At 53.6% G+C, this 15,096-nt stretch overlaps 1 protein-coding gene across 4 annotated transcripts in view; it reads left to right on the plus strand.

Moving 5' to 3' along the window:
• COL15A1 (collagen type XV alpha 1 chain) overlaps positions 1-15,096 on the plus strand; it is a 100,905-nt gene that overhangs the window by 75,393 nt on the left and 10,416 nt on the right. For all 4 annotated transcript variants that reach the window (XM_040631657.1, XM_040631658.1, XM_040631656.1 and 1 more), the window contains 11 exons: positions 480-548; positions 658-693; positions 3,631-3,684; positions 3,780-3,839; positions 5,151-5,219; positions 5,342-5,383; positions 7,846-7,891; positions 9,927-10,007; positions 10,661-10,710; positions 10,813-10,914; positions 11,814-11,958. In XM_040631657.1, the coding sequence (XP_040487591.1) occupies positions 480-548; positions 658-693; positions 3,631-3,684; positions 3,780-3,839; positions 5,151-5,219; positions 5,342-5,383; positions 7,846-7,891; positions 9,927-10,007; positions 10,661-10,710; positions 10,813-10,914; positions 11,814-11,958 (754 nt within the window). The remainder of the gene's footprint in view (positions 1-479; positions 549-657; positions 694-3,630; positions 3,685-3,779; positions 3,840-5,150; positions 5,220-5,341; positions 5,384-7,845; positions 7,892-9,926; positions 10,008-10,660; positions 10,711-10,812; positions 10,915-11,813; positions 11,959-15,096) is intronic.

Consider the following 15,096-nt stretch of genomic DNA (forward strand, 5'->3'; position numbering starts at 1 on the left):
ACAAAGTTCCACATGGTGACACAAGACCTCTATGTCGAGAGAGGCTTCTGGTGTTCATACCTTTGTCTCTTTTCCAATTGCAGATGTTTTCGCAAGAATAAAGATTGTTAGGAAAGCAAACCACCAAATAAATTAGGAGTCAGAGGTTTTCAGAGGGGTGCCGTGTAGCAAGACGTGGGGAGGACCTCACCAGGACAGTCCTGGAGGGTAGGGGGTGAGGATGCAGATCCGGCAGCAGTGGGAGCCCTGGAGGGCGGGGGGCTTGCAGGACCCCAGCCTGGTCCTGGGCTGTATGGGGGGAATAATCCAGAGAGCACCCCTGAGAGGCTGCTGCCGTTCTCTCCCCAGTGACAGGTTATGTCAAAGCAGTGGGGCGGGAGGGGCGGGGGCGGGGCTGGAGGACTTGGGGGGTGAGGGAGCCTCAGGATGAGGCAGTGAGGAGGAGGCCCCACTTCATCGAAATGTTCTCTGAATTGCAGGGCGAGAAGGGAGAGCCAGGTGCCATCCTGACAGGGGACATTCCTCTGGAACGGCTGCAGGGGAAAAAGGTAATCGTGTCATCAGACCCCGAAGGCACACATCTATACCAGCATCCCATGTTTGTTCCCGCCACAGACTGTGTTCTCTGAATGACAAGTTCGTATCTCCCTGCTTTAGGGTGAACCTGGAGTGCACGGAGCCCCGGGACCAATGGTAAGCCAGAGCACCTCTCAGCTGGGTCTGGCCTGAGGGCTGAAGGGCTTGTCATACTTTGGCTCCATTAGACTGAATTGTCCCGGTTGTGAAAATAGGAAGGATGTGGCAAGATGCGTGTGGAATAGGGCAGGTGGCAAGATGCGTGTGGAATAGGGCAGGGGCCAAGATGCGTGTGGATTAGGGCAGGTGGCAAGATGCGTGTGGATTAGGGCAGATGGCAAGATGCGTGTGGAATAGGGCAGGCTAATTGTGATGAAGTAAGGGTCTCACGGGTTTAACAGCAGCTGCTTGTCTCTCATTCCCGCCAAGCCCACAGCAGTGGGCAGAGGCCCGCCGAGGAGCCTCTCCCCTCCCAGCAGTGACTCAGGGACCCAGGATGCTTCCGTCCTGTGACTCCACCATTTGGTGGCTTCGAGGCCACACTGGCATCTTCCAGGGGGCGGGCTGAGGTTGGGGAGGGGAACGAGGTCGTGGAAGGTGGTGAATATCACCTGTAGCACATTCTACTGGCCAGAAAGAACTCAGGTGCCTCGGGGCAGGGGTGTGGTTGAGCTGTGTGCCGGGGAAGGTGAGGAGCCCCGATGGTGCCGCCCACTCGCACCAGCTGAGGCGCCATTGCCCCGGGGGCCCCTCGGAGGAATCCCAGAGAGTCTCTCTGCTTTTTGGATTCTAGTTGTGGGACCACAGCTCCTTTGCCATGAGGCCTCGAGCGAGTCCATTTTTCTCTGGGCTTCTGCCTTCCCAGCTGTAAGGGGAGGTGTTGAATTAGTACTAGATGATGTGATAGGGCCCTTCTCGCCTTACTTGCTCTAGGAATCTGTAACCCAGTTGGGCTGCGGAATGGTTTTGTAAGCTACCAGTTCTCTCCAGAATGAGCTACAAACCTCTCTGTCCTATCGTCCCCCCACAAAGAACAAGAAAATTCAGGTGTAGGAGCCCCACTGTGGGCCAGACGCGCCGAGGCTTCCCGCCATTGCATTTCATCCTCAGCACCCTGAGAGGCGAATATCAGAATCCCCACTTTAGAGACCAGGACACTGAGGTCAAAGAGAGTGAGGAGCTCGTCCTCTGTCACACAGCTTGTAAGTGGTACACTGGGGATTTCAACCAAGCCTGTCAGACTCTGTGTCCGGGTTTCTCCCCCTGCCTCCAGGAAGCATTTCTTCGGAAGCATTTTGGCCTGGAGATTTGCACGTGGGGTTGGTTTGGCCGAAGCTGGACCGCAGGCCTGGGGAGAAAGGACCTCACAGACACATGTCTTTGGTGAATGAATGGCTCATAACCTCCAAGGTGCATCCTTCAAAGGACGTTCTGAGGCCTTTGGTCCTTTAAGTCAGGCAGCATGGATGCCGTGCAGAGGAGAAACTGTAGGTTAAGGCAGACTGGGGGAGTATTGTGTTAACCACTGGTTAACCACTTACTAGCGTCCAGTACCATGGGAAACAGCGGTAGTTAGCAATGGTGGCCAGCTGGCTGCTGCAGGTGGTGCGTCGGTTGTTCCGACCGAAGTCCGGTGTGCGCTCTGCTTGCCACATGCAGATAGAAGGGAGCGCCTTCTTCTGATTTGCATAAAGGTACCAATAGGGCAGCTGTGGCCCGCATGACTAGTACAGCTTACACTTCCTTTGCAAATTCCCTACTCGTGGCTCATGGATCATCAGCATCACCTGGGAGCTTGTTAGAAATGCAGAGCCTTAGGCCCCACCCCAGACCTCTTGCGTTTGCATTTTGACACGATCCCAGGTGATGCCTATGCACACTAATGTTTGAGAAGCTCTGCACTAGAACATTCCACCAAATGACCTGTGCCCTGTGATTCCTTCTGTTCTTGCTTTTCTTTCATTAGGAGTAATGTGGGCTGGGTCCTTTACATCCAGAGCCTGTTTCCTCTCAGCTTTGCCATTTTCCTGGGCGTGGCTATACATGTTAATGTCAGCGGGAAGAAGGGACTTGGCTTGAACTAGTCATTCCCCGGGGAGACAGGGCAGACCCAGCTACAGAAGCTGGGAAGTGCAGACTGCAGGTAGAGCTTTTCTGGGAAGAGGTCGTGGGCATTGTATGTATTCTGGATGCCAGAAGGTGTGAGGGTTCCTGCAGGAGATTGGAACAGGGCAGTGTTTCTAGAAGCATGAAGACGTAGAAAGCCAGCACTGGAATGAGTAAGGGTCCAAAGGTCAAGGACTCCTCTGGAGAAGTGGGGTGCCAGCCCTAGACTCTGGTCCTGAGAGACAGGTAGGAGCAAGGCAGAAGCCCAGTCCTGGAGCAGGTCCTCAGGCTGGGCTGGCATGAGGGGTGAGGCAGGGTAGCATTATTCCAGTCGGAGACATGGGACAGCTGGGACATAGACCTAGAGCAAAGGTCCGGTTTCTTTTTTTTTTTTTTTTTATGATTTTTATTTATTTATTTGTCAGAGAGAGAGAAAGAGAGAGCACAAGCAGGGGGAGCGGCAGGCAGAGGGAGCAGCAGGCTCCCTGCTGAGCAAGGAACCCGATGCGGGACTCGATCCTAGGACCCTGGGATCATGACCTGAGCCAAAGGCAGACGCTTAACCCGCTGAGTCACCTGGGCGCCCCAAAGGTCTAGCTTCTAAGTTACGCCAGCACCCAGCTACCTGGGGGCTGAGGCCCTGAGCTGCTACTGATCTCCGGCTCCTTTGGTAGCCCCGACTGAGAGGGTGGGGTCCGGAGTCTGGGGTGGGGCAGAGCCTGCAGGAGCACCTGGGGAGGTAAGGGGTGGAACAGTTGGTCCCAGCTGAGAGCAGAGAGGTTGGGAGACATGGTGCCTGGCAGGTGGATACTTCATAATTGCTGTTGTCCTCCTTCCTCCCCTCAGTGATTCATCCTTACCCTGCTCACAAAGGCAGGCCAGTGCCCCCCATCTCCCTGGCCCTTGACTTTCTGTTCTTTTCTAATTTGATATTTGTTTTGCCTCTAGGGGCCCAAAGGACCGCCAGGACACAAAGGAGAGTTTGGCCTTCCTGGAAGACCTGTAGGTGTCGGTATTCCTCAGACTGGATTGAAGGGCGGACACGTGGGCTAGGGGCTGGGCAGTGGGTTTACTAAGGCGTCGCCTGTGGGTTTCAGGGTCGTCCGGGACTGAATGGCCTCAAAGGCGCCAAAGGAGACCGAGGGATCATGATGCCGGTGAGTGACATGACCTCTGTCTCAACCCCGTGCCCCCTGGGGACAGAGCCCTGAGTCCAGCGTCCAGAGGAGGACTGAGAGAGTGCCACGTCCAGCGAGTGGGGCTTGCAGACAGAGTCTTGAGGAATGTTTTTCTCCTTCCTCCGTTGCCACTTCCAGAGACCCTCCAGCCCAGCCCGTCCTCCAGCTCACTCTCAGGAGGGTCCCTGTCACTGAAAGCACCTTCGTGGAACATCAGCTTCCTTGTCCAGACCCAAGAGGGAGGATGGGAGAAAGCAATCCGGGTGTAGTCAGGAAATCTGGTCTCAAATCCTAGTCCTGTGAGCCTGGGGTAATATCCCGTCTTCCCTCCGTACCCAGTCCCAGGGATTTCGCACATCCCTAGGGCTCAGGAGCTGTTTGAGAGCGCATCTCGAAGGTGGGTCAGCCGCTCGGGCAGAGCCTCACAGGATGGCGGACGCTGGGGGCCTCAGCAGGGTCCAGAGCCTACAATCAGGAAGCCAGCATTTATTGAGCACCTACTCTGTGCCAGCCTCCACAAAGTCTAGTTTTGTTTGTACCACACTGTCTCTCCTTTGTATGTCCAGAAACCAGAAATGCACTTTTCCTGAGGCTTGTGGGGCCTGGCTCACACCCGTCACGCCCGCTGCAGCTGCTAGGGAAAGCAGGCACTCATGCCCTCACTTAGGATGACGAGTGCAGCTTCCGAGCAGGCCAGACTCCGCATGCCTGTGGTCAGAGCCTCACCCCTCCTGCTGCGAGGTCCTGCTTCAGATCCAGGCTTGGAGAAGAAAACAGTGTGTGGTATTAAGGCCAGGCTGACCTGGCTTTGAAAATAGCTCTGCTATTGAGCAAGAGTTTTGCATTTATTTTTGCATTTATGAGACATTCTCCCAGGTACTGTGTCCGTTGAAGGGCCCTCCCCGCCCCACCAGCCCCTCCATACTAGGGATGTGCTGGTGGAGAGGTGGTGGGTTCTGGGTTGGCTGAGCGTGCTGTGGGAGTCAGAATCGGAGTTCCGACTGTGTGGCCTTGAGCGGGTCACTTCCCCTCTCTGGGCCTCTGTCTCCATTTGTTAACTGGGGAGACTGCTTGCTCTGCTGCCTCCCCCACGGGTTGCTGTGAAGACGCCATGGGGTCCCGGATATAGCTGTGTCTTGAGAAGTGTCAGGTCTACCTGTGGGAGAAGTTAGTCAACTTCAGAGGACTCTTCTTTTTGCATTGTGTCCTCAAATCCTGGAGGAAATATCCCATGGTGCCTCTGCCCTCACAATAACCTGAACCCAGGAATGGTCTTTCTTCTCCCTTCAGGGCCCACCTGGCTTACCTGGTCCTCCAGGACCCCCAGGACCTCCTGGAGCTGTGATTAACATCAAAGGAGTAAGTTGGTTGGGGCGGGGGAGGGAGATCTTCAGGGAACAGCAGGGAACGGGCCCCAGACTGGCCTAAGCTGGAATGGGGGCTCCTGATGGCCTCACTTCTCTTGTTCTCACTTCACACAGGCTGTCTTCCCCATACCAGTCCGGCCACACTGTAAAACGCCGGTAAGTAGTGTGCAGTCACTGCCTTACAGACCAGACTTTGGCATAGAAAGCAACCTAGAGAAGGTGATCAGTCTTTGTCTTGAGCCCCTGCAGTCCGTCAATGTCCTCTTTGATGTCTCCTATCACCTACATATAGACCCTGAAGTAAGTAGCTAGAAGCTTCTAGAAAACACGCCATGGCAATGAAACATACTGGGTCTTCTAAAGGTGCACGTGCTGTCAGAGTGTTTCTTTTAATGCATCAGGAGAGCAGTGTCTCGTTATTGTAAGCACATTAGCTTCATGCATGGAGCTGTATCGTAAGAAGGATTACAACCCCCTTAAAAGTATCAATGGGAAAATAAAGCAATTCCAGTCAGTGTTCTGTGCATTAGGAACTGTGGGCTCAGACCTACAACTGAGTGTGTGCTGTCCCTTCCCAACTGGTGTGTTGCACAGCACACAACCCTGTGAGGCCAGCGCCCTCCCACCCACTTTATAATGAGCAAGCAAACTGTGACTCAGACAAGCTCACTGACTTGTCCAGGGTCATGGTCCTGACAGAGCCAGGGTCTTCACAGGTCCCCTGGCCACCAGGGAGCAGGTGCGGGCACTGTGATTCCCAGGGGTCAGGCACATGCCTGGTCACCCAGCTAGGCAGCGGCAATGTCACTGAGGTCTTCCCTCTATTGGGAGGGTCCTGTTTCTGTGGGGAAGGCTAGGGAGAGAGGGCCTGTCCCCGTGCACAGGCATTAGTCATGGAACGATGTGTGATCACTTTATCATTCATTCAACAAGTATTTCTTGAGGACTTGCTGAGAGCCAAGTACTCTGCTGGACCCTGGAGACACAGGGATAAACTAGACAGGCGTGGCCTCCCTTCTCAGGAGTTGCAAATGACAGTTTACAAAGATTCTTTGAAGTGGGCTCATAATTGATGCTTATTGGGTGTGGTGGTGAGGGTTGGGTCAGAAGCTTTTAAATGACGCAGTCTGGCTGAGTATTTGCCTGGACATCTCTCCGTGTTGAAATTTTGAGGCACCCAAGTCTGCAGCCCAGGGCCCGGGAACTCTGGCCTAGAATGCAGATGACAGGACCCACTAAGACAACCAAGGGGCCTACTGGCTCCCAGATCTCCATGCGGACAAAGCAAGCCAGATCATGTTATGTCGATGGCCTGAAGGGATACCTCTGAGAGATGGCTGCATTCCATCTCCTTCTCATACAGAAGAAGAGACTGTCTGCTCTAGGGCCCCCATGAGTTTGTGCCCGAAGCCCCCCTCCAATAACACGGTTCCAGGTGTCAATGGACCAGCATGGGGCAGCACTCGACAAACTTGAGATTGTTGTAAAAACGCTACTGTAGTCATCACGAGCCTGTGCTAGGACCCTTTGCTGTAGCCACGGCCTCTGGGGTCCTGAGGTTCTGGAAAAGAAACCAAAGATGAGCTCAGAGCATTTTTGATGAGTTTTTCATTTCACATTGCCTGGCCAGACACCAGGGACATTTCTGGACCAGCTCTCAAAATGGACACTTGAAAAAGAACTGCTTTCTGTCGTATCCATCATGCCATAAGCCCCTTCTACTTTCAGCCCCTTTCTGACACCACCACGATATCAGCCCATGTCGGGAGTGCAGGAACCCTATCAGCATAGCCACAAGATATCAGCTTGGCACTGCAGCCTTCATCTGTAGCATTGAAATGTTGTTCCTGGGGATTCCTATCCGTGTCCCCCCAATTCCCTTGGTGACCCCTGAGCAGCTCGTGACCCTCTACCCAAAAGCAGGAAGATCCTGGTGCCAGAGGGTCATTTTGATTCCACATATCAACGGGCAGAGAGTGAAGTTGGCTATTAAAAGCAGGGTTGCAGGTGGCTCTGTTTTATAGATAAGAAAATGCAGGAATCTGGGAATGAACTAGGAAGGAGTTTTATCTAGGATAACTTGGGTGCCAGACCCTCGACTTGTAATGGGGAGTCTAGAATAGCCCTTCAACCAAATGCTAACCCCCCTTGTTAATTACCACTACCATCATCAGCTCCCGTTGATTACATGCGTCCTTGATTCTATGTGGCACCAGAACTCACGTCTGGCCCAGCCTCGTGGCTGGGTACATCACTCCCTTGGATGCTTGACCTCTCACATGAATCAGTCCTAAGTCATGAGAAAGGAGGCTAAGAACACTCAGAGTTGGCCACGATTTGTTATCTTGAAGCTTTGCGCTAGCCCTTTGCAGAGTTGTTCGGCCAGTAAGTCTCCTCCTGGCCTGGCTGCGTAATGCTGCCCGCCTCCACCCAGTTGAAGGCCTGGTTTGGCCTGTGCAATGAGGGCCGCTGGGGAGCTCAGGGCTTTGGGGGCTCTAGAGCCAAAGAAGGGCCGACTTCATGACACCGTGCCTCCTGCCACATGCCTCCAGGATAGGGGACAGTGGCACCCCAGGACAGGGTTTACCCTTTGTGACCTTGGCTCTCTTCCTCTCCAGGTTGACACCACTCATGCTGGGAATTCAGAACTCATCACCTTTCATGGTACAGTTTCCCTTCTTTACCTTATGGTTCTGTGGGAATTTCCAGACTCTCGTAGCTCTGCAGAAGGTGGTCCGCACTCCCAGTGCTGGGCCTAAGACTCACGGATGGGAAGATCTGCTGCATGCGGTGGGAGCAGGGGTTGCTGGGCCAGCGCTGTGGGGCTGGGCACCTCTTTCTGGTTTTGTCACACATCTGTACGTTCTGTCATCTTGGCTGGGACTTCCAGCTGGCAGGAGGTACTCCATGTGTCCATTCGTTTGTTAATTTGTTCAGAAAGCATCCACTGAGACCACAGTTCATGGTAGCATCCCATGCATTGGGCTGAGGCAGTTGAATCCTACACCGTTCCTGCCACCCAGGCCCTTAGACTCCATGAGATGGAACTATTTTAAAAATCATGATAATGCAACGTGCCAAGACCGAATAGAGGGAAGGGCCGGGGGTTTCAGAAGACCTTTGCTTCAGAGTGTTTTGGACCAGCAGCAGCAGCATCTGCTGGGAGCATGTTAGAAATGCAGCATGTCAAGCAGCACCACGGGCCTTCCGAGTCCGAGGCCGCGCTTTAAGCTCCTCGCTGAGACGTGTGCACAGTGAAGTGTGAGAGGCGCTGGCTCTGGGCATCTGATTAGTAAGTATCCACAGAGGGCATAGGTCAGGAGACAGGAGCCTGCAGGGGAGGCACTCACTCTGGGTCCCTGTCCCCACACCCCCGTCACTCTCTTTGTCCCCCTTTTGACTGAGAGGTCTGAACACTTGCCGCTGAAACAGGTGAAGGTTGTTTTTGTCCCACGACTGACGTCTGGCCCTGCTCTGTTGTCCGTGGCCCGCCAGGCAGTGGTCTCCCTGATGATATCTGGCCCCGTGGTTTTTCTGTTGCTTTTGGTTACAGGGTCCAGACGGCTTTCACCCTCCATGCTCAGATGCAGTTCAAGGCTCTCCCCCTGCCGCTGGTGCAAGGTGGACCTTGGGGAGGCAGAGTAGAACTGGATTTGCCGTTTCAGACCCTCAGTGGTTCCCCGTCCTCACAGGCCACTCTGGGGGTGGGGGAGGGAACAGGACAATTCCTGGTGAGCCTGTGTCCCGCTGCTCACTTGTGGTCGTTGCTCCTGCCCGTGGGGTGAGCAGCCTCACTGGTGGTGGTGAGCTCGGTATCCCCTTCTCCGGGCTTCACTGCTGAGCTCACTGTGGGTGGGTGGAGGTGTCGCCACCCCGGCCCTGCGATTGATCTCCCCGCTGACCCCCAGCTGGCGGCATCGTGCCTCTGGTTCTCACCCCCTTCCCCCATGCTCCGAAGCCTGAACCCCCAGCCCCGTCTCTAGGCTCCAGGGTGCTGCTTGGTTGATCTGTCACACCTTGTGGGAACTAGGAATGCAGAGATCTAGTGTCTTCCCCACCCGTCAAAGTGATACAGGGGATTGCTTCCCTTCCCATTGCTGAAGTCCCAGAAGGCTCCCGCCATGCCTCTCCTCCATATAAAGAGTTGGAGAGAGAGGGTGCTTCTGATAAGCCCTGAGGGCTGGTGGTGGGGGACACGGTTGGCGTCCTTCCAACTTTGTACATGGACTGCTTAGCAGCCTTGGTGTCCTCTGAGGGCACTCCTGGGAGCGTCCTCTCCTCCCCTGCACCACCGTGGTGCATAGGCAGAGGTGAGATGGGACGGGGAGCTTGACCAGGTGTTGAGCGTATGAGGCTGCGTGCATTCAGCTGTCCGGCCCCTGTGCTGGGGCCCCCACCATGCACTGCTGGCACCTGAAGGTTAGCACTCACTGCGTCCTGCCTCCAGTTATCCCTAACTCTGTCTGCCCCCCCCAGGGGGCAGAGCTTTGCAAGATGAGGAACTGTGTCTGATGTATCCACCTCTGCTCTCCCCATCATTTAGCAAAGGATTTCATACCTTCACTAGGCCTTCGTGTATTGAGTGGCCTTTGCTAAAGGGGCGCAGTGTGAAACTTGTCTCAGAAACATTTTATATAGAATGAAGGTGATTTTCCATTGTTTTTGTTTCCTTTTTTAACATATATGTGTTTGGTGGCAGGTGTTAAAGGAGAAAAAGGATCCTGGGGTCTTCCCGGCTCAAAAGGAGAAAAAGGCGACCAGGGGGCCCAGGGACCACCAGGTATTCCAACTACTGTTCTGGATCTTGCCTTTGATTTTTGCTCCTGAGAAAGCCAACTGAACCGGAAAGTGAGACGCATTCTATTACCACTGTGACCACAAGCTCCACAGAGTTCTAGAGACCCAGTCATGGGCCACACATACTTGAGATGGGACATTGTCAAGAAAGACCAGTTCCGGTCATTCGTGCTACCTGTGCAAAACGAGGCCGAAAGAGTTCCGGGGAAATGCCCAGGATCCCACAGTGTCTGGGTTGTGGGGGGCCAGCCTAGGACTCATTTCTGTCTCCACGTCCAGTGCCCACTCTGTGGGCTAAACCGTTGTGAGGTCACTTCCACTGGGGAATAATGATGGTTGCCAACTTGGAGACTTTTATATATTTATTTTTTTAAAGATTATTTATTTGAGAGAGAGAGTGTGTGCACTAGCAGGGGAAGGGACAGAGAGAGAAGGAAAGAGAGAATTGTCAACCAGACACCCCACTGATCATGGAGCCCAGTGTGGAGCTTCATCTCACAACCCCGAAACCACGACCTGAGCTGAAATCAAGAGCCGGACACTCAACTGACTGAGCCACCCAGGCGCCCCTGGAGACTTTTATTTTTGAATTTCTGAGGTTATAGTTGTGAATTTTACACAGCATTTCTTTTTCAGGCCCTCCAGTGGACCCAGCCTACCTGAGACACTTTCTGAACAGCTTGAAAGTGAGTTTTTCTCTATCAGACTTTTGGCCTGTGTTTCCAAGTGCTTGGGCTTACGTCATAGACTGCTTCATCTTCCTCTTACCGAATGTTCTCCGCTTGCAGGGAGAGAATGGAGACCGGGGGATCAAAGGAGAAAAAGGAGACTCTCATGGTGACTTCTCTGTGTCAGGGCCTCCAGGCCTGCCAGGAAGTCCTGGCGTGGTTGTGAGTAGTGACTTCTCCTCACATCTGCCTCAGTGAGTCACAGCCTTCCCTGAAGCCCCCCCAGCGGGACTAGGCAGCTGGAGAGGCCAGGGTCTGTCTCAGCACCACAAGCTGGAGGCAGGACTGCGCATGGGCCTCTCTCCCTCATATTTATTTACTGATGGGGAGGTTGGCTGAGGCCCACGGAGGAAAGGTTGCTGGCCGTGGCCATATGCATCCAGGTAACTTCCAGGTCGCTAACCCCACTGCCTTATTCATGTCTGTGGTGGAAAATTCGCTCAACCCATGGAGTTACTGATGGTGAACATATCAGATAATGAAGGCTGAGTGGAAGATGAGGGAGATATTTTTAGAGGGGCTGTTTGATTCTTCTGAAATTTCATCAAAGAAGGAGCCCCTGGGTAGGCTTGGTCTTCTTAGGATGCCAAGTTTCTCCAGCTCACAAGAGACAAATTCAGGTTATGCCTCCAATGAGATTATGACCAGATCATGACCCGCAGGCACCCTAAGCAAACTGTGGTCCCAGAGCTCACCGTGAGGGTGGGCCCAGCAGAGCCAGGAGACCAGGGGTCCACTTCCACCTCTGCTGCGAATTGGCTGTGACACTTTGAACAAGCCGCCTCCCCTCTGTGTGTGTGTTTCCTAATCTGTGAAATGCAGAGTCGGGGCCCTTCTGACTCCAGGGCTTTCTGTTTTGGACGTAGTGACATTAAGCATAATGACCGGGCTACTGTTCTCTGGGTCTTATCCCACCTGAACTGTGCCCGGCATGGAGGATAGCGATAGCCACAGCTGGTAGTTACTGCCTTTTTACCAAGACCCTCCTGCAGAGAAGAGCTGGGACCTCTAGAGATCGAGGCTGCGTTCTCTCTTCTGTTACTGTGCTCTTGCCTTGACAGGGCCAGAAAGGGGAGAGTGTCGTCGGGCCCCAGGGACCCCCGGGGGCTCCTGGTCTGCCTGGGCCTCCTGGCTTTGGAAGACCTGGATCCCCTGGGCCACCAGGACCCCCAGGGCCACCAGGACCCCCAGCGATCCTTGGAGCAGGTCAGTACTGTGAATGGTGGTCATTTATCCTGTCCTTGCTGTTGTGCTCAGGGTCAGTCACCACATCTGAGTGGCATGTCCGAGCCACATTGTGTGACAGAGAGCTATTTCCTGCACAGAGCTTGCTTTCTTTTCTTTTTTTTTAATTGATATATAATTTACATGCCATAAAATGTACCCATTCCAAGTGTACAGTTCAGTGGATCTTAATATATTCACAAGGTCGTCCAGCCATCTCCTCTCCCTAATTCCAGAACATTTTCATCATCCCCAAAAGATACCCTGCACCAATGAGCCGTCATTCTTTCCCTCCTCTCCCCGCCAGACCAGGGTCCGCAAAGATGTACTTTCTATGTCTCTGGCTTTGCCTAGCCTGGGCCTGTCCTATCCGTGGAATCGCACTGTATGTGGCCTTCTGTGTCTGGCTTCTTCCCCTCAGCATAACGTGTTCCAGGCCTATCCTGTCGTAGCGTGTGTCAGCACGTCCTTCCGTGTTCCGGCTGAGTAATTGTCCGTGGTGTGAACACACTAGCTTCTGTTGATGCACTCGGCGCCTGACGGACACCTGGGTTGTTTCCGCTTCGCGGCTGGTGGGAATAATGCTGCTGGGAACATTCTCGTGCATGTTTTTGTGTGGACATAGGTTTTCTCCCGGGTCTGTGCTCCTAGGCGTGGCCTTGCCCGGTGGCAGAGACACATATTCACTCTGTTTCGCTTTTGGAGGACCTGCTAACCTGCTTTCCAAAGTGGCTACCCCATTTTTGCATCCCCTCCAGCAGCACGGGCAGGCTCCGGTGTCTGCTCGCTTTCACCCACCCTTGTTATTATTCTACCCCTTTTAGTCCAGCCAGCACCTGTTCCCGGGAAGTGCTAGCTCGCGGTGGTTTTCATGTGCCTTTGCCCAAAGTCTAATGACGTGGAACGTCTTTTCATGTGTGGGTGGGAACTTCTTGGCTGCTTTGTCCACGCCTGGCCCTGAGGGGACTTGAGGACCAGCGTTGATTCTAACCCTCTATAAAAGTCTCCCTACCCGTAGCTGCCTCACTCCCTCAAACTAAAGTGGGTGAAGCAGAAGAGAATCTCCTTTTACTGAACATTTACCAAGTGCCGGGCACTCGGCTCGTCATTCTCCTACATCATTTCATGGAAGTCTCATAAAGCCCTTCAAGGAAAGTATTAGCATCTCTATTTTACAGATGAGGAAAGTGAGACCCACAGACGTTTCCAAGGTCGCACGCCTAACCAGGGGCACCGACAGGGTGCGGACCCAGATCGGCGTAGCTCCGAAGCCTGTGTTCTTCCTACTGGGCCCCTGGTAGAAAAGCAGGCATTGTAGCATGAACGTGTCACTTTTGTTGCTTGCACTGGCACGAGTCGTGTGTAGTGGAAGGACCCCTGGGAAGGAAAGTGTCGGGGGCATTGGGGAGGACTTTACAAGAGGTGACTTAGGGATTGGGCCTTTCACTCAGTCTTGGATTTTTTTGGCTGCAAGCGATAGAAATGTAACTCAAACAAGCTTAAGCAGAGAGAAATATATTGGATGTGAAGAAGGAGGTGAGTCATTCTTTGTGGGAGGGACCGGCCTACAGCAGGACCTCAGACACAGCCAGAACTGGGGACTCGACCCCTGTGAGGAATCTCTGGCCAGCTCCTGTTTCGGCTTCTCTCTGTGCACCAGCTTCACGTTTCTTCACCACAGACCACATCCCTTGCACGGTGGGAAATATGGTTACTGACAACTCAGACTTTCCACGGCCAGCTAGAAATCTTGGCCTTCTTTCTTGGTTTTAGTTTGAAAGGTCCTGGGGTGGAGAAGTCCTAGGGAAGAATTCTGACGAACGTGTCCCGGCCCAGATGCCTGACCTTGGGCCAGTCACCTGTGGCCAGAAGGTGGGATCTCATGAGCACACGACCGGGCCTTCTGAATCCAAGTAGAGGGGAGGGGAAGCTCTCAAGAGAAGGTGAGGATCCTGGTCCCACAAAGAAAGAAGGTGCCAGGCAGATAAAACTGTAGGTGCCAACATAACCTTGGGGGATAAGCAGGAGTTGCAGGAGGAGGAAGGGCATTGCAGGGTGCAGGGAATCTGCCATTCATAGCATCTCCACGTGAGATGCCGCCCAGGGCTCCTCGCTCCACTGACTAAGGGCTGCCCTCCCCTAATGCGTGGCCATCCACAGCTTACACAATGTTCTCCTATCAATTAGCCCATTTAATCTTCACAGTGACCCTGGGAGGGAAAGGAAAGGGATATTACTGTACAACTCATTTCATGGATGAAGACACTGAGGCTCAGAGAGGTTGGGAGACTTGCTCAAGGTCACAAATACTAGTAAAGGCTTGGCTGGGGTCCAAATCCAAGTCCTCCAACCGTCTCGTCACCAGACATTCGGCACCTATGTAATGATTTTCAAGTCCTATGTCAGAATTGCGGACTTACTTGCACCTGAAAAATCTCATAGAAAAATTTTACTGCAACATGCAAAAACATCCTGAACTGCCAAGAGCTTTGCAGACTTGGGGGGGAGGGTACGGGGGTTGGAGACATAGAAGGAGAGCACGGGCACGTGCATTTTTCTGGGGAGGAGGGCACTGAGCCTTCAAACACTGCGAACCTCTGGCTGGATGCTGTGCAGTTTGTGCAAGGCACACCCCTAGTTTCGATCTGTTCTCTGTTCTCACCACAGCCCAGGAAAGAGGAAAGGCTGGTTTACATCTCACAGGTGAGGACGCAGGGGTGCAGGGAGCTTGTTGTTTCCCCGAGATCACACGGCTGAGACACGACAGCTCGGGGGCTGCAGTCCATGTCTCCCGGCCCCAAGGCCGAGGCTCCCGTTGCTGTTACCGCACTACCTTGCCCTGCTGCTGCAGCCCAGCATCTTCTCTTCCTTTTTCTGAGCCTGCTTCCTCTGTCCAGTAGTTCCCTGCTTGTCTCTAGGCTGAGGTAACATGCATGAGTCGGGACATTTTGGGAAACTCCACTCAGACTGACCTGTACAAACAGCAGAAACAACAGGAATTCCTTTACTTACAAAACTGCAGAGTCCTAGTGTGGCTTCATCCAGGGCTGTGGTCAAGAATCCCAGCTCTTTCCCAAGCCTGTCAATGTGGCTGAGTCCCTGCCCCGGCCCACAGCCCCC

This window comes from Ursus maritimus, unplaced genomic scaffold (assembly GCF_017311325.1).
Source record: "Ursus maritimus isolate PB19 unplaced genomic scaffold, ASM1731132v1 scaffold_17, whole genome shotgun sequence".
Classification (NCBI taxonomy): Eukaryota; Metazoa; Chordata; class Mammalia; order Carnivora; family Ursidae; genus Ursus; species Ursus maritimus.